Source organism: Hibiscus syriacus, unplaced genomic scaffold (genome assembly GCF_006381635.1).
Source record: "Hibiscus syriacus cultivar Baekdansim isolate YM2019G1 unplaced genomic scaffold, ASM638163v2 tig00018107_pilon, whole genome shotgun sequence".
NCBI lineage: Eukaryota > Viridiplantae > Streptophyta > Magnoliopsida > Malvales > Malvaceae > Hibiscus > Hibiscus syriacus.
Window position 1 is genome coordinate 987 of NW_024062430.1, and position 22,082 is coordinate 23,068.

The 22,082-nt window shown below is 33.2% G+C and overlaps 2 protein-coding genes and 1 pseudogene across 2 annotated transcripts; 1 reads left to right on the forward strand and 2 right to left on the reverse strand.

Moving 5' to 3' along the window:
• Positions 1 to 3,379: 3,379 nt before the first annotated feature.
• On the reverse strand, positions 3,380 to 4,062 carry LOC120209152 (zinc finger A20 and AN1 domain-containing stress-associated protein 5-like). Its single transcript, XM_039208220.1, has one exon. It carries the CDS (start codon positions 3,914 to 3,916, stop codon positions 3,434 to 3,436), a length of 483 nt encoding a protein of 160 aa, XP_039064151.1. The 5' UTR covers positions 3,917 to 4,062; the 3' UTR covers positions 3,380 to 3,433.
• A 5,064-nt stretch (positions 4,063 to 9,126) lies between these two features.
• LOC120209151 lies at positions 9,127 to 13,593 on the forward strand. Its single transcript, XM_039208219.1, has 9 exons — positions 9,127 to 9,501; positions 10,121 to 10,221; positions 10,378 to 10,729; positions 11,059 to 11,910; positions 11,994 to 12,051; positions 12,234 to 12,295; positions 12,389 to 12,495; positions 12,593 to 12,680; positions 12,806 to 13,593. The coding sequence occupies exons 1-9, from the start codon at positions 9,367 to 9,369 to the stop codon at positions 13,079 to 13,081; spliced, it is 2,031 nt and encodes a 676-aa protein (XP_039064150.1). The 5' UTR covers positions 9,127 to 9,366; the 3' UTR covers positions 13,082 to 13,593.
• A 374-nt stretch (positions 13,594 to 13,967) lies between these two features.
• Positions 13,968 to 18,328, reverse strand: LOC120209154 (annotated as a pseudogene).
• Between the last annotated feature and the right edge of the window lie 3,754 nt (positions 18,329 to 22,082).

The window sequence follows — 22,082 nt, forward strand, 5'->3', positions numbered from 1 at the left end:
TTTATGATAAACTCAAATGTTCAAAAAGCCTGGGACCAATTTAGAATGGAGATTATAGTTTGTGGATGAAAATGAAATGTTAAAAGTTTGAGGACTAATTTAGAATAATAGTCATAATTTAGAGAAGAAATTGAAATGTTTAAAAGTTTAGAGATTAATTTGAAATGAAAACCATAAGTTAGGGACATATAAAATAATTAACTCGAATAATGTATTATCCATTTTTTTATATATAATTTGAGTATAATGCACAACGATTTAGGATTTGTATATGTAATTTACGTTTTTCACTCTACTTTGTATATATTATACCAATTACTTCAATTAATTGAAATTCAGATAAAACATTAAATAATCGTCTCATATCATAAAACATATAATAACATCTATAATTATAAAAGAAAAAAAAAATATTTGTCACCAAAGTTGGATCTTGATTGGGCATGTCTTGGATATTCACGTGTAAGTTACATTATTATATTAGTATGTATTTCTTTAATATAATTATTAATATCGGCACGAATTAAATTATTTCAATGGTCTAAAGAATTATTATTATTTTTAGAGATCTCATATTCAAACAGATTATAAGTAAGGGTGTTTGAATATTTATTGTCAAATGATTTGGAAGCCTTTTGAACATGTATTATCTTGATTAATCTTAATCGAATACTATGAAAAATATTATAAGATAACTTTTTAAAATTATTTTTTTTAAAAATATAAAATAATTATTAAATTTATTAAATTACTATAAAAATAATAAATCGATTAAAAATATATACAATTTTTTCGGTTTCCATGCCTACCCCGGATTTGGACTTTACCGTTGTTTTCTGCGGACCAGTGTTTTGAAAATCGGACCGGATCGGCTGGTTCAATCGGTTCAACCGGGAACTGTTGTCTAGTCCGATTCAATCCACACCGATTGAACCAGCCAGAACCGTTGAACCGTTCTAACCGGAACGGCTGAAAATCGAAAAAAACCGCCAATTTTTTTAAAATTAAATCAAATGACGTCGTTTGTTAAACGAGCCAAGTCGAACTCGAGTATTGCTGAGCTCGACTCGAACTTGAAAACTTTAAAAGTAAGCTCAACTCGACTCAAACTCTCGAGCTAAAACTTATAAAGTTCAGCTCAAACTCGAAATATAATATTGAAACTTGAACTCAAAAAGGCTTGAACTCAAAAAAAAATTAGAAGCTCGATTGAAGCCTAAAATTCGAGCTTGATTGAAGTGAAAGAATAGTTCACTCAATGCTCACCAAAAGGCTCCATGATTTTGAATACCAAATTACCTCTACTATTTATAGAAGTTAGTTGGGATGATCTTCTATGTTTATTAGCTATGTGAGATTGTTTTGTTCTCATATTTTTACTCTTTAGACTTTTGGGATGCTCTTCTATGTTTCTTAGCCATGTACGATTGTTTTAGAAAAAATTAAACCAAACAATATCATTTTGTTATGACTTTTTTAGCCCCAAAGTTATTTTTTAATTATAGTTATATAATTATATTTATTATTTAATATGCTTTACCTTAAATATTATGTTGTAGTTAATTTGAATCATTTTGTTTTACTTGATTTTATGGTTTTTAATTTATATAGGTTATGACTTGCTTTGAATATGACTTGTGATATAAAAAAATTTATTAAATATTTTTAGTATTTTTATTTAATTTTTTAAATAATTATGATATCGTTCGGTTTTTTTAATCGATCGAACCAATTCAATCGATTGAACCAATAAACCAATAATATAACCGTTCACTAATCGATCCGATTCTGAAAACCTTGATGCGGACAGCTAAGTTAGATTGGGAAGGACCCGACTGTTTATTTAATTTTAAATTAAATGGTTCCTCTCCCAACGAAGAATACAATCGTCGCTAATTATTGCTATTTTTAGGAATGGTGTCAGGTTGGGTTAAAGTCGAGTTTTTGTCGATCAAATACGACTTAAAAAATAATATTAAAAATATATATTATTTATCTGAATTCAAATTGATTCAAAAAATTTATATATTTTATTTGATTCAACTTAAAATATATATATCCTCTATTTGATTTTAATCTGATCCTATTTTTAGAATATAAAATTTATATATTTTAGGAATCTTTGGCTTCTTGGCTTTTTCGGTTCGATTTGGCAGATTTAGTTGAGCATAAACAAGTCTCGATTCAATGGTGCGACTTTCTCAGTTGATCAGATCTACAGTTCAGTTTTATTGCAGGTTGGATTCTGGGCAAACATTTTATCGCCATCTATTGTTCCTCGTGTGCTAGATTTCGTGCGATGTCCGGATTCCATTATATTCGGCAGTGGTTATTGACTCTTCGTGTTGTGTTTATTGTTCCTCGATTGTTCTTTGCCATCGGTTGACTTTCCGCATTATTATAGCTTTGTTTCCTTGGATATGTGTTTTAGAACTCGTGCAGCTTTTGTGGTCAGCATTTTTCATGTTTGAATGCATTCTAGTGGTTTTACTGATATTTTAGAACCACTTATGCGATATACGTGGCATCTGCTGAATTTTGGGAGCTGATTCTATTTGCCTAGCTTTGCTTTAGATCAGGGTGATGCTGCTGGCTAGTCTTCATATTATTGGTTTTTTCATTGGTTTAGTTGTTTGAGTGTTGCTCCATTCCTAATCCTCCACACTGTTTTTTGGTTTGTATATGTTCGTCTGTCTTGAGTGGATTGGGGGATAGTGGGAGGGAGGGGATTCGAATGATAACAATCATGTAATTTGTGTATTTGTCCCTTACCACCTCTAGGTTCACTCTTTTTCTTCCATTTAGGGTTAGGGAGATTTTTTAATGAGTCATTGAGGTGGTGTACTTTGTTATCTTTTATTATACAAAATACCATTTTTCAAAAAAAAAAAAACTCACCAAATTCGAGTTAACTTGACATCCTTAACTACTTTTGTATATAATCGTCGCTACTAATCATGTGTACAATCGTCGCTACTAATTATTACTATTTATGGGGGGGGGGGGATCGTAAAGAATCCTTCATCTTTAGATTTTGAAATTTTATTGTAATTTCAAAAGATCACAGAATTATAAATCCGAAGAATTTTGCAAGAATCAATTTTCCCAGAAAATAATTGCAATAATCAATAAGAATCTAAGAGTTACATATGAAGGAAAAATACTAAAATGAAAATGTAAGAATCCTAATACAATTCATTTTTTCCCAGGAAAAGGAAAGTCGTGAAAAAAAAGGAACAGCTAGAAGAGAGAATCATCTTCATCAACTTCAACAATCTTGACGTGATTTTATTTTTCTTTGATTCAATTTTTTTTTGAAACGATCTTTGCGATCGAGCATCAATCCCCAAAGCTTAGCTAAAATTTCCAGGTTGAAAAATGGTGAAGAAATATGTTTAATTTAATTTAAATTTCGATACAAAACATAAAAGATTCAGACTTTGACTATCTTCGCGGCTTTAACCACCGGATTTTCCCTGGCGATCGCCTCTCGCCCCGCCGTCTTGTAATCGTAGCTGCAATCGTGTCGGTCCGAATACCGATGATCCGCACAGAAAAGCTCCCCGCACCTGCACCGAAACCCGGTCAACCCGACCCGCTTCTTGCATCCGGAACAACGGCTCACCACCTTCTTCTCCGTACCGGAAGCCGGATTCACACCAACGGCGCGTGAAAACGTCGCCGTTTTAGGCGGAGAACATTCGGATCGCTTCTTCGGCGAACGCGACGGATTAGATCTCGACGATTGAGAACCGGAACCAACAGCAACAGCGGTTGTGGTGGTGGTGGCGTTGAAGCAATTTTGACACATGTTGTTGGTGGCCGGATTACCTAAAACACCACAATTGTTGACGCAGAGCGTCATGGTTTCCGGCACCTTGAACTCGGTCTCTTCCTTCTCGGTTCTTTGAGCCATCGTCTTCTTCCTTCTCACCAAGGAATCCGATATAATCAGAGGAAGGAAATAAGAGAAGATGGGGAAAAGGAAAACTCGAAGGAGACTATGAGAAATTTAGGGGCTTTTCCCTTAGTGGAACAAACGGGGAGATCGAGAGGTCGGTAATGGCGATGGAATTTGGACCGCATAGTATTACTCTCTTATATATATACACGCACGCACACATGCCAAATTGTATTTGGATAACCACATAAATTAATTATTATATTTGGAGTTAATTAGATGATCAATGAGAGGTAATTTTTTTTATATTATTTTTTTATTTGAATATATAATTAGAAATGAGCATTTTATTTGTATTTGAAGAGTTTTCTTATTGGATTTTTTAGAGTTAATTTTTAAAAATATATTATATCGTTTTATTAAAACCAATCTATAATTAGTAACGTCATTTTATTTGATTTTTTTAACTTGATTTTATTTGCTAGTCGTCATTGCGAAATGCGCTAACGCGTCTTTTACTTCGTCAACCGCGCATCATAAAAATTATTATAGTTATCTCGTTCGTTTTTTTCCTTCTAGGGCTAATTGTAGAAAAATCCTCAAACTATGACTCTAACTTTAAGTTGGTTTTTAATTTTTAAAATATTTTAATTAAATCCTTAAAGTGTAAATAGCGTATCAACTAAATCATTATCACCCTAATTATTAGTTTGAGCGTTAAATATCGGCTCGGAACTAACATAAAACATATTTAAAACAATATGTGCATAGCAAATAGACATATTGATCTAACATGCTTAAAAAACAACCTTCTTAAATTTTTGCTAACATTATTTTTTGATACTAATCAAGCGACCTCAGTGATAAATGAATTGTTATTATTCATTGATGTCTCAGGTTCGAGCACAAATGTCAGGATGTGAGCGTTCAATGCCAAATGACTGAAAGTTTTCTTTGAATATATATTGCTTTGTACTTGCTCCATATTAATTGAGAAAACAATATTATTTTTGGGTAAATTACAAATTTGGTAATTGAACTTTACTCTCTCTCTTATTTCACTCACTATACTTTAAATCTTTTTAATTTCCTCACTAAACTCAATCCATTGAATTTATTGGTTACTCAGTCATTAAATAGTTAACAGTGTTAAAATGAGTTGTTATATAGATGCAAAATGACGTTATTCTAGTAAATATATTTTTTTTTAAACGACATCGTTTTTAACACCGTTAACTATTTAACGGCTGAGTGACCAAAATAGGAGAGAGGATGAAGTATGTGACAAAAAAATAATGTATTAAGTTTGGCGAGGAAAATAAAAACTTGTAAAGTTTAGTGAGTAAAATAGGAGGGAGAGTAAAGATCAGTGATGAAATTTGTAATTTACCCTTATTGGTTTTACACATCAAATATTGTTCATGTAGTAAACATACAGGTGCTTTAGATATAACCTTCATGTTTTAAATATATTTCACTTTATATCTTAAAATGCATTTAACTCTTACATTACCGATTAAAGTAACAAACAAACGTAATTGAAACAATATTGATAATTTAATAATTCAATTAAAAAATCTTAAAGTTTTTGAAACCATTTAAAGTATAAACGATAATGCGAAGAGAGTTTGACTAAGTTAATCACTGGATTATTTAAAAAAACTTAGTTCCCTATCTTAATGTAATTTTAAGAAATAAAATTCTTTTAATCATTGGTTTTTTTATATATTACTTCTTATTATTCTTCCATAAAACATATTTAAACTTAACCTTCTAATTACGATGTAATTAAGATTTAATCACATCTATCATGATATTACTTCGTATCCAATTTGAATCGATATCGAGTATACGTATAACTTTCGTGCTATCACATCCGCCATGGCGTTACACTCGTTTACAATTTTCATATTGAATGAAAACTGAAAAGATGAAAAACTACAGGGACCGAAATAGAAAATTTCCAAGAATATCACACAGAGGAATAACATGAAAATATGGTCCCGAAAAGAAAGGAAAAAATAATCAAAGGACCAAGTTGTCAAGTTGCCTTATCAACCTTTTCAAGTTGAGCAATTTGTCTCAAGTAGAGCAGCTTTCTCCCATCCCCATTTGTTGCCTCAGCATGGCAACTGGATTTTCATTTAATTTAGACCAATTTACATGTAGAGACGATTATTTTTATCCAAATAAGATGGATTTTGATTTAATTTAATATTATTAAATCAATTTTCTTTAAAAATCGAGTTTAGATTAAATTTTGTGAAAGATGATACTTTATGTGGAAAATTATCCTGTCAGAGATAATAATATTTTTTCTATATTTTGGATTATTTTTATAATACTTATTTCAATGTTTTTATAAAATAGATCTCTATTTTATCAAATAAAGAATAATTATTTTATATTTATATCAGATTATATATATATATATAAATAAGTTCCTATCATAAAATTTGAATTTAATTTGAAGTTACATTGATAATCGAGTGAAAAATATATATATATGATTATATTTAATTTTTGCAAGAATCGAGGGACATCAGTGGTAAATAAATTATTGTTATTTATTGAGGTTCTTAGTTCGAACACTAAGAATGTCAAGGGTGTGAGCGTTCGATGTTAAATGATTGAGAGTTATAAGAGATGACAATTTCATCCGAATCCGATGAGTTTGACCCTACTCGATCAATAGGATCGAATTTAAAAAAAACCAGGTTTGCGTTGTGATTTTTTTAGGGTGAGATTGGGTCTGGTCGGTTTCGGGTGGAGGATGAAAAAATTCTGATCCAATCCGACCCGGGGATATTAATATATTTTCCTTAAAATATTATTATTTAATTAAGTCCTTATTTTATATCGAATATGGTCGAGTTAGCTCGGATTTATACTCTAAAAATTTGGGTCACATCAGAGTTAGATGAAGGGTATGTATTTTTCGGGTCGGATCAGATCGAATGAAATATATAAAATTTTCGAGTCGGGTTGACCAAAAACCGACTATAGCCCAATCTCTTGTCATCCTTAAAAGTTATATTTGAACATATATTGCCTTATATTTACCCTATATAAAAAATACAAATTTTCAACAACAAAAAAATTCAAACTTTCAAAGTTTTAATATATGTATATTACGCCACTTAAAAGTATAATATCATATTTTAGACAAGTGTAATATAATTCGGTTAAAATTCTCATGATATATATATATATATATATATTGTACATAGTATTTTTGTCGAAGTTTGGGACATTATACTGAAAAATCTATTTTGGAATACACATGGTGCATTGTATGATACAGCTCAGCAAACACGTTATTTCGATAGAGAACTGGCTGTTAAGTTCCATACACTAAAAGACAAGTGTCCACTGTCCACGTCAGATTCAGATGTTCAACACAAAAGTGCGCGCGTTTGATCCGATGTTAATGGACTCATTCGACCCGTTTTATAAAGTGAATCAAACCCGGTCCAATTCAGCCGAATAGAGTTTATGAGCCCGCTCGAATGGGCTACTGACCCACTAATTTAAAAAAATTTAAACCAAACTTGCCCACTAATTTTTTTTAACCTCATATGTCTTAATATTAATTGATTAGTCTAATTCGGATATTACAATAATCTATTATGGAGTTGGCTTGTTTGGTATGCTCATCTGGACACCGCGGATTACATTTGGAGGCACCTGTTTGGTGTACTCATCTGGAGGTTGTGGAAACACCGGAACAACGTCGTCTTCAATGGTCAGATCGGAGCTATATCGGAAGCCATTAGCTCGGCTAAAACTTGGGCATGATGGATCAAACAAAGTCAAACCAAACCCCCCCCCCCCGCCATAAAGAAACAAGTTCTCAACAGAAGGAATAGGAACTGGATGCCTCCTCCGCTTGACTGCATCAAGTTGAATACAGACGGAGTTGTCCATCCTAGGACCATGGAGACTGCCAGAGGCGGAGTCATCCGCAACAACAATGGGAGTTGGATTCTCGGATTCTGCAGGAACATCGAGTGCTGCCCTGTTTTCCAAGCTTAGTCTTGGGCGGTCTTAGATGGTCTGGAGCTAGCCTGGAAGAACAATTTCCGTCATATCGAGGTGAATTTAGATAATATCGAAGTGGTGCGCTCGCTCAATTCTCCTCCTCCGCCACACAACATGAGCCTCATCAGAAAAATTCGTGATCTCCTTAGACGACCCTGGAGGGTCACGATCCACCACACCCCACGTGAAGCCAATAGGCTCGCCGACAATCTGGCTCGATTAGGATATGCAAGGAATCCGGGGTATTACGTCCTTGCTGATCCTCCTTTGGAAGCCCAACAAGCCCTCAATTACGATTTAGCCTTCACATAAGGCAGCCCATCCACTAGATCCTAGTGGTTTTCATTGTTGCCTAAAAAAAAGAAGAAAGAAACGAATGACACATTCAAAATTATCAAGACTGAAATATCTGTAGCATCTTTTATATTATATAAAAAATAACTTATAGAAAGAATATTTGGTCCATATAGAAATAACTAAAATCAAAATAAAATAACAGTTTTTTATCTAAACTAAAATTATAATATAAAAACAGTTAATATAATCTGAATTTATCCAAATCTCTCCTTAAAAACAAGCTAAAATCTTATTCGAACTCGTATCATACATGAAAGTAGGGAATTATAGACAATGAAATTATAGTTTAGGGATTAAAACCATAAAAACAGAATATAGGGACTTCAAACACAATTAAACCAGAAAAGGCCCATTCACACCTTGTTTCACGTAAAATAGATTTTGAAAAAAAAATTTGTTAAGAGAATTACGACATTCTGAGCTGAATTACGATATTCTGAGTTGAATGTCAATTTACTAACAACTATCATATTTCAATCATCATGTTAACGTCCAATTCATACGACCATCAATTTTTTAATGAAAAAAACAAGTTTAGAACATAGTGAATAATCGAGTAACCATATATTAACTTTTAATAGTTGAGGGACTATAGAAATCAATACTTTATAATTAGAGGATCATTTTATAATTTTTAATAGTTAAGAGACTTATTGAAATAATATCTTATAGTTGATTAATCATTTGTATACTTACTCAATATTATATTAATATTAAATATATAAAATAATATTATTTTAAATATTTATATTTTATAATTAAAATTTTAAAATTTGATTTATGAAACAATACCCTATAGTTGTTTGCTTCATCTCTTTTAGCTATTGTCAACCCCCAAAATACGGTAGGGGGATTCCCATATGCCATGAAACCCATTTCTTTTTCCCAGTCTCTCGCAGTCACCCCAATCCTCTCACGCGCCGCCGCTCCCGCTTTTTCACGTTGCTTGCAAACCCCTGGACTTAGGGTTTCTGGAATAACACAATTATCTGTTTGTTCTTTTTCCCTAGTTTTTATTGTATTTCGGTAGAGGTTTTATTAGGGTTTCGAAGAGGAAATCGACGAAGATGGGCAGCGTGGATCGAGTTGATGATTTGACATTTAAAGTTAATTTTAGCGGAGATGGAGCAGCCAAATTGAAAGATATAGTCAAGGAAAAACTCAAGGAGTTTATGGGCGATTACAGTGATGATACACTAGTGGTGCTTCCCCCCTCCCCGTTGTACTATCGATTATTGAGTTATTTGCATTTTCCCTGTTTTTTTTTATAAAACTGTGTGAATATTGTAATTTTGTTCTCTGAATTGTTGCATTGATCTTAATGTTGTTTCTGCATTTGTTTTTTATTCAATTAGGCAATGATAGAATGTTTTTGAGCGATATCAGTAGAATTTGAACTCTTCAAAATACTCAAGTTTGTTCCTCTTATTTTCATGTTCTATGTTCTTCCCAATAGTTTATGGCATTGATTAAAGGAAAAGGATTGAAGAGAAAGCGAGGAATTAAAAGGCATCATGATGCTTAATGTTTTGCTTAAGATTTCATGACTACGTGGATTTTCAAAAGCCCTTATTTTTTTTCTTTTCAGTTGTAAGTTTATTTGAAGTATATCTGGTTTTAATCTTTCCTATAACAATGTATCTCACATTAGGTGTAGTTTGACTAGCATTCTTGACCTTTCAATATTTGATGTTGTGCTCTGATTATATCCAATCTGTGTAATAGTTGGAATGCAGAAATTACCACATCTGTTGGAAACTATGAAAGATCATATATTCCAATTGGTTTTTAACCATATTCTCTCATTGATTTGATTTGCAGGAATATGTGATTGTCTTATTGAGAAATGGAAGACGTAAAGATGAAGCAATGAATGAGTTAAATGTTTTTCTTGGGGATGACAGTGATTCTTTTGTCACGTGGTATTTATATTATTTTTCCAACTATCATCTTTTGGAAAATAAGTGTTTATATAAACCTAGTTGTCAGGATTGTGCCCTACCTTATCCTTATATCTGATATTTTTAGTTTTCTTATGTTAGTGTGTGTATAATATTCTTATTTTTGCTTTTGAACAGGTTGTGGGCTCATTTGGCTTCAAATTTGGATGTATATGTTCCCTCTAAAGAACCTCATGTTGGAGGAGCCAGAACAGCTGTATTGGGGAATCAGTCCATTGGTGCTGGCTCTCACCAGTTGGATACTGATTCCGAAAGAGCAAAGACTACTAAGGTTTCCAGGAACCGACACAACAGGGAGTGGAAGGGACTGGTTAGGGATGCGGCTGATCCACCTCCTCTTCGGAGCTCTGTGGTTGAGAATATTCGTTTTGAAGAAAAATCCAGTCATAAAGTAAGCCTTGGAAGATCTACCTCTCCTTGTCCTACTCAGAAGAAAAGGAGTAGACCTGACGAGCGACATCCTATAAAGGTTTGAATTTCTAGGATCCATATTCATGACTAGTTGATGACCATTTACTAGAGTTTAGAGCGTATTGTTCTCCTTTATTTGGACAAATATATCCTTACAGAAATGATATAGATCAGATGGTATAGGGATAAATCCCATAATTGTCCTGAAGATCACATATTAGTCATTAGATACTTTTTTTTTGCTCTAACGATAGTTCAGAAGAGTTTGTTTCTTAATGAAATATTTTTGTGTAAATTGCATGGCAGTTTGATGTTGTGTCAAATTCCAATTATGTCTTTTTCATTTAGTTGACTATAGTCTTCTGATTCATGGATGAACTTTTATAGAGGGAAGCAGTTTCTCAGATGATGATTGATGCCCCTAGGCGCCTGCTTCAGTTTGCTGTGCGAGATGCAGTTGGAACTTTGAGGGCACCTGTTTCAGCAAAGGAGCCATCTTCCAAGCACCTTAGATCTGTTGTCTCAACTTCTTTTGGAGATTTGCCAGTTCACCCTCGGAGAATTCAGTCTGTTGCAAGAGTGGCAAATCCAATGGCCACAATGATCAAGGCTGTGGCAGAAGCTGCCGAAGATGTGACAAAGGTGAAAAATGCTGGAAGTGTTTTTGACAGGCTTGATCCTGGAACAGATGTTTTAGAGACTCATGTCTTACATCCAGAATTCAGAGAGTCTCTTCCCAAGGATGAGGAATATGGAGATCTTGACCAACCTTTGGGGAGAGCCCATTCGACATATTATCGAAGAGATGAGTATGGTGGTGGACATGGTGGTATCATAACTGCTTTAGAAAGTGAGACTGGGTTGGGTTCAGAGTCTCTGTCTGACAATGAATGGTATGATGATGATGGCCAAGGAGTTATGGACGTGTCTCGTACTGGTACATCAGGTGGAAACAAGGGTGATAGCTCACTTGTGGTGCACTACAATGTAGATAAGGATGATAAAATTTTACAAACAAGGAACAAAGATCAAAATCAATCTACTATAGCAGCAAATTCTCGTAAGATAGTTAACATTTCTGTCAATGTAAATACCTGGAAACCGCCTCATTATCAAGAGACAAGGAAGGTTTCAGAATTGGACAGTCGAAAATTTCTTCCAGAGAGTGAAACGGCTGCTAACAAATCTAATATTAGATTGATGGAGAATTACAACCCAGTTACTGTCTCTAATGGAAATGTAGGATTTTTCTTCCTATACTTATTTTCTCCTTTATTCTTTGCACTTGGGCTGTTGAATTTTACTTTTATTGTTAATTATAGGTTAAAAGTGCTGCTTATAACCAAGAAATCTCACAGAAAGCAGTGCAGCCTTCTTCCGGTGAGTTGCTTTCTATTGTTAGGATTGATTATTCGGCTGTTGGAATTGTCTTGTCTATTGTGACCTATATCTTGTTTCGATTTAACTCTTTCTTAATTTCTGTACAAATTTCATTCTGTTCTGTTGGTATTTTTCTTGCATTCTTAACATTTTATTTAAGTTTTGCCATTTTCTTTCTGCAGTTTCACATGCTGCTGGTCGTCCTTTAGAGGATGCTGATTCTCGAACCATTTTTGTGAGCAATGTGAGAAACCAAACTTATCTGTAGAGTTTAGAAGAGGATACATCTCCTTTACTCATTTTGACAATATATGGTGCTGTAACCATTGATAAGCAGGTGCATTTTGCTGCTACCAAGGATAGTCTTTCTCGACATTTTAATAAATTCGGAGAAGTGCTAAAAGTTGTTATAGTTACGGATGCGGCAACGAGACAGCCAAAAGGGTAAGTTGTTTGAAACACTTGTTCTGAATACATCAGTTTGTTTCCTCTGCATTTCTGTGGGGAACCCCTTTTTTTCTAAGGTGCAATGCCTACACAGGTCAGCTTATTTGGAGTTCATGCGAAAGGAAGCAGCAGCCAATGCTTTGTCTCTGGATGGTACATCCTTCATGTCACGAATTCTCAAGGTATTTAGTCCTTGTTCTCTGTTCTTTTATTCAACCTTTTTATTGAGTTTTACGTCCAACTTGCCATGCATATCGGTATTCCTCTACCTTTTTATTCAACCTGTTCAGTTTCCTTCTTGCTGAAGGTTGTGAAGAAAGCTTCTGCTCCTCAAGAAGCTGCTGCTCCTGTCATGACATGGCCCCGCATAGCTCGGGGTTCTCCATTTTCTGCCGCAAGGTTTGCTAGAGCACCTTTCGCCAGAGGTATGCCCGGTGCATTCAGGCCTCACCTTCCTATAAAACCTGGTGCAAGAAGCTTTCAGTGGAAGCGTGATGCTCAGGCATCTCCGTCCGATGCGGGTAATTTTCCTTCTCCTGCTGCCCGTAGTCTCACCTATATCCGAACGGAGCCCAAGTCGTAAGTCAATGCCACTACCTCCTAGTTCAGTAATCTCAATTTCTCAACATACCTCCGAGGTTTCATTGGTTTTCTATTTTTGGCTTTTTTTCTTCCCTATTGAAATGCTGTTAATGGACCTGTTGCATCCAGTATGCAATGATTCTTCGACATCTGGAGCTTAGAGAGGTATGTAATAGAAGCGGAAAAGTGGTGTTTTCCTTGGAAACTTTGCAACCTGAGGCATTGGCTTTTCTAGGTGTGGGAGGGGAATATGTCTAGCTTAGATTTGGTGTTGGCATTGTTTTTTCTTTTGAATTTTCATTAAACATTTGGTTATATATATGAAAAAAAAAGAGGAGAAAATAGAAGAAAACGATCCCAAAAAAGGAGCAAATTTAGTGTCTTGCCTTTCTTTTTGAAAGAAATTGATGGTGTTACTTGAATATTAAAATTCCGTCGTTTCTTGTTGTGTTGCTATTCCCTTAAATTTGAAATACATTTTACTGAAATATAAATATGTAATTTCTTGATCAATACAATAACATTATATATAATTGTAATTTAATTTAAATGAGAGTTCAATTTTAAATCTCAGCACAATATCCATAGTACATTCATCATATATAATTGTAATTTATTTTAAATAAGAATTCATTTCCAGATTTAAACACGTGGTTGGGTCTTTATTATATACTCTGGATTAATTTAAAAAAGTGATATTACCTTTTTATCTAAAAGAATATTATTAATAACTTCTCAAATACCGAATCTAATGCATATGATAGAAAAAGATCCGATAATCCTCAAATTTATAAGCAAGCAGAGTGGTGGCGCCGCCATATCAAGTGGCCGACGAGGGGCGGCAAAATCTGAAGATTAGTTTGCATGTATTTTCATTCCACAAGAAATTCACCATATTACATAAACAGAGCATCAAGCGCACACAAATAACCTGGACTACTAGCTGGCTGTATATATTATGAAAATCTATAAAATCTACCACAACCTGAGAGACCGTATCACAGCATAGCATAACCCCTACATACATATATATGATATATATATATATATATATATAGTATATAGTGCAGTTTTGGAGTGTTCCACTGATTAGAAGGGCAGCATCAAGCAATAAACACATTCAACAAACATTTATCATCCATCAATCACCCAGCATTGTCACCCCAAAACTGGTTTTCTACTTCTTTAAATATTAGAGATGCAGTTTTTATTGCATATAAACCATAGCATGCCCCCCATGATTCCAGCCTCTGGTTCCTCCTTTCCGCAATCCTGCATTCCCGGATTTAAAGATTCATGTTCTCAATCATGCAACATTACCCCAAATAGCGGAACTTGTTCAATATTTTTACCTTTTCAAACGGAGTGCAACACCAGAAACCGAAGAAGAGTTTTTCATTAAAAGCTGCATATAGGTCCTTGCATTATTTAGATATCCTGCCTGCATGCATGAAAATGCATTGGGAATCAATAGATACGCCTTGGAAACAAATGGGGTATTTTTCGGATGGAAATCCAAGGTTTCGCAATGGCTATATTAGATGTATTTGTAAGAGGATTACGACAATCAAACATAGAACACACTTGTAGTAGATATTGTGAACATTCACCCAATGTGCAAGTCACTGAGAAAGTCGGATAACCTGAAAAGAATCCTCAATAGAGTAAGAAAGAACGTAACAGATGAGGTATCGGACAAGTCTATATGAATAAAAGAAAAAGAACAAAAGTGGCACAAAAGCACCTAATATTCTTAGCTATGATGGTGTGCCCGTCTTCCGCTCCAAGATGGCGCAGAGCAACTTCCTCCAACTGACCATCTCGATATGCATGCTACAAATACATAATATCCATGAAAATACACTACAGAAAGTTTTGCCAGTAATGAAACCACAACACAAAAATAATACAAAGATGCAGGCCTAGTATTCAAATATAAAATCCTCGATCATTTTTGGAAGACGTGCACTGCAAACAAGGATGCTAAGAAAATAAAGATAACATTTTTTAAAGCCAATATATAGAATTATGATTTCATATACACAACATTTGGTCCAATGAACATTTCTTTATCCAGAACAGTCTTAGGAAAAACGTTTGATTTTTTAACAGACACAGAAAGCAGGAGGCGCATGACAAAAAAATCCATAAAAAAGTACAAATTCAAGGACTGCAAGGCAATACCCTTACACCTTAATATCCTCACACAGCCTCAGACTAATGTAAACTGTGAAGAAAAGTAATTCAAACTCTAATAACTTAATCTGGAATTCAATACTAATTTGAAATGTTTGAAGTCTTAACAAGACAGTCTTGGATAAAAAAGGAAGCAGCCTAAAGAAACACCAATGCTATTAAATTTCCATAATTCCAGCAAAATGGAACACACTTAATTTTAGGAACTTAATAGTGAAAATCCTCATCGCTTGAGGGGTCACTCGATTCATAATCTAGCTGCATTAAAAACAAGGCCATCTCCAAAGATATATCATCGTTTTCCAAATCTTCAGCATCAAAAATATTCATTTCATCTTGTTCAATTAAGTGCTCGAAGACATCAAAAATTGTGTCCATATCTATATCATTGGATCTGCGGGGAGGTGGCCTGTTGCATTTCCATGCATAAGAACCTGGCTTGACCGTATGCTGGAAGTCAACACAAGCATCCATTAAAAGAATAGTAAAACTAACACTCTCATGACTAAAGTAAATTGCATAAAAATGAACAAAACAGGAAGGAGAGATTACGCTAAGGGAAACAAAATCTTGAAGCATCGTGCAATTTGCTAGTGAACTTGTGATTAGTGTATTTGTAGCAAAGGGGTAGAGAAATAGAGAAGGCAGGAACGAGGAAGCCATATAAACAAACCAAAATGCCTCTAAATTCAAACACAGTCCTTAATTTATCATCCATTGTCTTCCTCTCTGATGATTAGTCCTTTACAAAAAATCACATTTGGTGCATTACAATCTTTCCTTGCATCAACTTGGTTCAGATCTCGACCATGATTTATCATCATTGCCATCCCGATTAGTTTTGCCCAAATCATTCACTGCTCTCATACTTGTTCCTCTTACCAAATATCAGTAGCCATTTTATTCAAGAAAACTGTCATAAAAGCTTGTGGTTGTAAAATGTTGTTGGAGATAAAAATAATTTTTTATTCCTACACTAGCCTCTTCAGATAGAAGTCCAATTGTTTGATATACCGGTAGATATTTGGCTAAGAAACTGCTCAAAGATTGAGCAACCATAGTGACACAACGAGAGAAGAATAACCATAAACACAGAAAAGCAGAAAATGTAGAATTATAACATAGGATCACTTCTAAAATGCTTATAGTAGTTGATACTTAATAGGGTATGAAACAATGCAAATTTGGAAGAAGGAATGCACCATTTCAAAAAACCTGAATAAATAGGCAATTATTACCTTGTAGAAACAACTATTCCCAAAAGGGCAGTTCCCATTACCAAAGTTGAAGTGCTTGCAGTCTATTGACCTGAAGATAAAAAATAAAAATATAAAAATGGATTTAATGGTTTGAATAGCAAATTTACAGATTTCTACTTGCGCAAATATAATTTATGCTCGTCAAATAATTAAAATATTATACAATACATGAGACAGATATTATAAATCACCCAAACAAACCCTTCAACCGTATACACAAATTTGAGAATTTAAATAAATTCATAATTCATGTGATGAGTGTACGCAGGAAATAAAGAAAACATGGAAACTGAAGTGGTGCTACCTCAGTTTTGCCTTGTAGCTATCAACAATTTCCTTCTTTTCTTCTGGAGTGCTATACCAAATAACACTTGGGATGACAAAATATGATAGCTTGCGACAGATTGGGCAAGTCCTTAATGCAGTATTAACATCCATCCCAGACGATGGGGAACTGCTACGCCAATTTCTAATACAGGATACGCAAAACGGATGATCACATTCTGAAAGCAACCCAAACTTCCGTTCAGCTGCTGTGAGCTTCATGAGAACACGATCCAGGCACACACTGCATTCTATTTCTTGACTATATTTCAATGCCTCAAGGTGCTTTTGCTTTTTCTCACACATTTTTATATGTTCCTCCCTTTCTTCAGGTCTGAAAGGATGCAAACAATGTTTCCCACAGGTGGTACACAAGTCTCCATGAATATGAGGACATTTTTCTCCACGGGGGCAATTACCAGCTGAAGCGAATGAGCAGATGGAACGATCAGCTACATTGCCACTCCTAGGCTCCAAAACATCACCATCATCAGATAGATCTTGATGTACAGATTCCAAATTCCATGCGTTTCTGGCGGGAGGAAGGAACCCTCCATTGGAACCAGGAAACTCTGGTGAAGTAGCTGAAAGTACAGCAGAACCACGAAATGTGCTTGTTGAAGGACCTAGAGGAACAGAACCCGGTATCCCCCCTTGGCGAGGCTTTGTTGACGAAGATGAAGCAGATAAATCCGATTGGGAAGCCTTAACATGTTCATATCTGCACTGACTACCGTATGAACAGATTCCTTTTGATAGTATGTGCAAATCTGCAAATGCCAAGGATGATGAAACAATAAGTAACGAAAGAGGACCAGCAGCAGGTAAAGATAAAACAGAAAGGTCAAAGGGAACTTCCTACATTATTTGGCGGATCCTTCCAATCATGGGAAAACTCACAGTTCTCCCCTTTGAAGCATGCTCCATGAGCAAAGAACTTACAGAGAACCCTGAAACATAACAATTTTTTTTAAACCATAATCGAGAATTCACGGAAATTAGTAATTTCAATACATATATCTCCAACATCCAACTAAACAGTTCATCATTCCACTTCATCGATACACCAATTTCATTTAAAATTTCAGGGAAAAAAAATCAGTAATATCAACGCGCAGAACACGCTTATAATCATTAAAAAACAAATTGCTAGCAAGAGAAAAAAAACACATGGCATAGAGAAGTAATCGTCAGATACACGAAAACAAAAATTGAAAGCATCATCGAAATCATCGTCAAATACCCACAAAAACCCAAATTACGATTAAATTGAAACGGAAAATCGATGATCGGGGGAATGATCAAATGAGTTTTCACCTCTTAGTCTTAGGCATGGACGAAATATCTAACGGCAATGGATTGAGAGGGGGAATGAAAGAAGCCAAAGGAATTGAATTTAAATCGTTGAATTTATCTGTTGCAAAAAATACCAAACAGCTTGAATGATAGGTGAGGGAGGGGAAGCGAAATTGAAGCCCCAAACACAACATTTAGATTAACGTAGCAGCCTAGGGTTTTTCCTTTGGGTTTCCGTATTGAAAGGGCCCATGAATTTTGGCATAATTGCGGGAATGACCCCTTCTGGATTCCTCTTTAAGATTCAAGGCGTAATTGTAGTAAGCAAGCGATTAACATCTCTTTTTTTTCTGAATTAATTATTATTAATTAAGGTTTGAGAAATAATCAATAAATAAAATACTTACTAATTACATTTCATGGTATAAATAAATAAATAAATGTATTCATGTCTGATTTGCTTGATTAATTTTTTATTAAATTGATTATAATTTAAATTAATTGACCTGATTGAATTAAATAATTTGAATTGATTTTACCGAATCGAATTAAAATTAATAGGTTTACTCGGCTAATTGATTTAATTTTCTAAATAAAAACTTTTCAAAAAAATTAAATTATTAGTTAAATAACATATTATATAATTAAAAGAAAAAAATAATTAATTTGATATCAATTCAATCACAAAATGTTATATACAAAAGATTATATTAAAATCATCATAATCGAAAGTCGGACAATAGATTGATCTTACTTCTCTTTATAAAAATCAGCTTCAATGCAACCGCAATTATTATTAATTATGATAAATTACGTGTTTAGTATCTAAATTTTCAGTTTTGATATGTTTGAATACCTAAACTTTTAATTTTTTAAAAACTATACCTAAAATATATTTTTTATTTCATTTTAGTACTCTACCATTAAAAACTATAGTTTTTGTTTCATTTTAGTACTCCCGACCAAAATTTAATGTTACGTTTTAAAAAATTGAAAGTTTAAGTACTAAAACAGACCAAAACTGATAGTTTATGTTGTAAATGTGTTAAGTTTTTAACATCGAGACACTAAAATGAAATGAAAACTAAACTTTAGGTATGATTTTAAAAAAAATTGAAAGTTTAGGTAATAAAACAGATAAAAACTAATAGTTTAAGGACTAAACACATAATTTACCCTATTAATTATGATTTGATTTTTAAAGCCAAATTCTATACAACAAATTCTGCATAAATACGCAGGATGCTTTAACACGTGAGAAAATGATAATGCATCCTAGTCAGGTGGTAGTATTTAACACTAGCTAAGTCCAGTTTTCCAGTTTGCAGAGAAGTAGAAGCAGTCTTCCTTGTTTTAGGAAAGGACTTGAGATCTTCGTTATGAAAAATGTCGCAACTTGTTCTGATCCACACTGCAAAAGTTGGTATTGAGGTGAAGCCATTATTTAGTCATTGGTCTCCCGCGAGAGTGGTCGGCTATGAAGCATGAGGACGACAAAAGAATCCCGTTTCAAGTATTCTGAGGATATTCCAGGGACGACATGTAATTGTTAAAGGAACAAAGTAGAAGATGAATCGAAGCGTATTTTTATTGAACATGATTGAAGGGTTTATATAAGAAGAATCCCAATCGAATTATATTATCAACAAGAAAAGATGAAGTAAATAAATTTAAAAATCAAATGAAAAATAACAAAAGATAATAACAAATCAATGACCAATATTGTGTCTTTGCACCCCGCAAGTTGGAAGTGGAGTCAATAACGCCTAACTTGGAAAAATGACGATGAAAGGTAGCTTGAGAGATTCAAAGGCTAAATGTAGCAGTATGTTGAAGATATAGTAAAATACGTTTGAGAGCTATCCAATGAGACATTGTAGGTTGGTGCACAGCCTAAGAGAGACGATTGATGGAAAATGCAATGTCCGGACGTGTAAAGGCCAAGTAATGTAACCTGCCTATGACACGACTATAAAGAGAGTCATCAACTGAAGCATCTTTAGAAGAAGGTTCAAAAACAGTGGAAGGAGTCATCGGAGTGGATACACCCTTACATGTGTCCATGCTAACTTCTTGTAACAAGTCCAAAATGTATAAGAAAAGACCATCATAAGAAAATAGTAGGCCTAGGCTTAATTTGTATTATTTTAAATTTAAAAGGGACCTAAAAGAAAATATAGATGGAGGTGTTATGATCTAATAAAATGGATCTGAGTTTATTTGCTACGTCATCAATTTAAAATTGAAAAAGAATGAGTTATGTTTACTTTTAAAATTGAAAGGGACTTATAAACTAGAAAAATGATAGATCAATCCTTAATTTGTCTAGTTTCAAAACTTTAGGACCCAAAAAGAAATTGTAGCAAAAAACTGAGGTGTTCTGGGGTTGGGATCTAGTTCACCTACTTTCAAACTAATAGGACCTAAAAAGCAATAAAATCCAAAAAAATAAAGAAAACGACACCTTGATTTACCTAATTTTAAAGTTAGAATGAATCTAAAAATAGTTAAATCCAATTTTTTTTTAGGACCGACCCTTCCACGTTACAAATAACTTTGTTCATGAACATGATTAAGATATATGTTTCAGTATGTAAATGATAATTTAATTTAGCGAGTTCAATTGATTTGATATTTTATTTTAAAATGAGCTCGAGTTACAAAAGTGAATTTTTGTTATTTTTTAGGTCTCGTGTTCAAGTATTAGAACGGTTAGGGGTATAAATGTTCAATGTAATGATCATTTTATAATTTTTAAAATTTTAATAGATAAAACGATTATTTGAACATAATTTAGACTTCTAGTATACTTTACCCTTTTGTGTATGTGGTATCCTTTTACTTTGGGCCAATCTGAGACTATTGGGCTTCATAAGTCATCTGCTACTAGATCTGTATCTTGCTGATATATTAAATGGTTTTTAATTTTTAATTAATATTGAAATATTATCGATGCAAAATTGCATAGTACTATTTTTAATTAATTATGAGAATTAAAATTATTTTTATTGATTTAATAAATTTGAATAATCTAACAATTTTTCAGTAGCTTGTGTAGTTAAATCTTTCTGCGTATGATGGAGAGTCCATATTGAAAATAAATAACATATTTATTACATTGCAACTAGATATCCTGCACATTTGGTTATATTATTTAATACTTCTATATCTATACCAATAATTAAAAATTATTCATGTCATCTTCTTTAAATTAATATTTTGAGTTTAGTTCAAGTAAACAATTCATCTTGTGAATTGACAACCTTAGTAGGACATCAATAAAATTAAGGGTAAATTATTGAAATAAAAAAATTTTATTTTATAAATATTTAATTTTATCAATGAAATACGAATTAAGTGATATCGATAATAAAATAATTATTGTTATTTATTGAAGTCTCAGGTTCAAGCACCGTGAATGTTAGGGTGTGAGCATTTAATATCAAATGATTGAGAGATATATTTGAACATATATTACATTGTGCTTATCATAAATTAATAAAAAATTATCGAATTATAAAATAATATTTTATTTGTTTATATTATTGAGTTATAATATTTTAATCATTGGAATGTTTTGTTAAGTTAATTTGATAAAGTGCACAATAGTAAAAGATATAATTTTTAATTTAATTATTAAATTTAGATAAAATATTAATTTGACATCTAAATTTTAGATACAATATTATTTAGACTCATGAATTGAATCAATATGTCGTAGTTCACCACCACCATCGGTTGTAGTTACTTACTATTGGACTTTAAAATTTTGTATTACTTATTTTTTAAAATTCAAAAACATTTATAATTATTAGTAATAAATCGAATAATTTATCATTTTAAAATACAGTAAAATGCACAAATGGTCCCTTGATTATATAATATCATTTTGTTGAATCGTTCGACTATTAAAAGTTACAAAATGAT

Coding starts and splice junctions, on each gene's coding strand:
- LOC120209152 (XM_039208220.1), bottom strand. CDS start 3,916: ATGGCTCAAAGAACCGAGAAGGAAGAGACCGAGTTCAAGGTGCCGGAA.
- LOC120209151 (XM_039208219.1), top strand. CDS start 9,367: ATGGGCAGCGTGGATCGAGTTGATGATTTGACATTTAAAGTTAATTTT. Junction 11,911..11,993: donor TTACTGTCTCTAATGGAAAT/GTAGGATTTTTC, acceptor TGTTAATTATAG/GTTAAAAGTGCTGCTTATAA. Junction 12,052..12,233: donor AGCAGTGCAGCCTTCTTCCG/GTGAGTTGCTTT, acceptor TTCTTTCTGCAG/TTTCACATGCTGCTGGTCGT.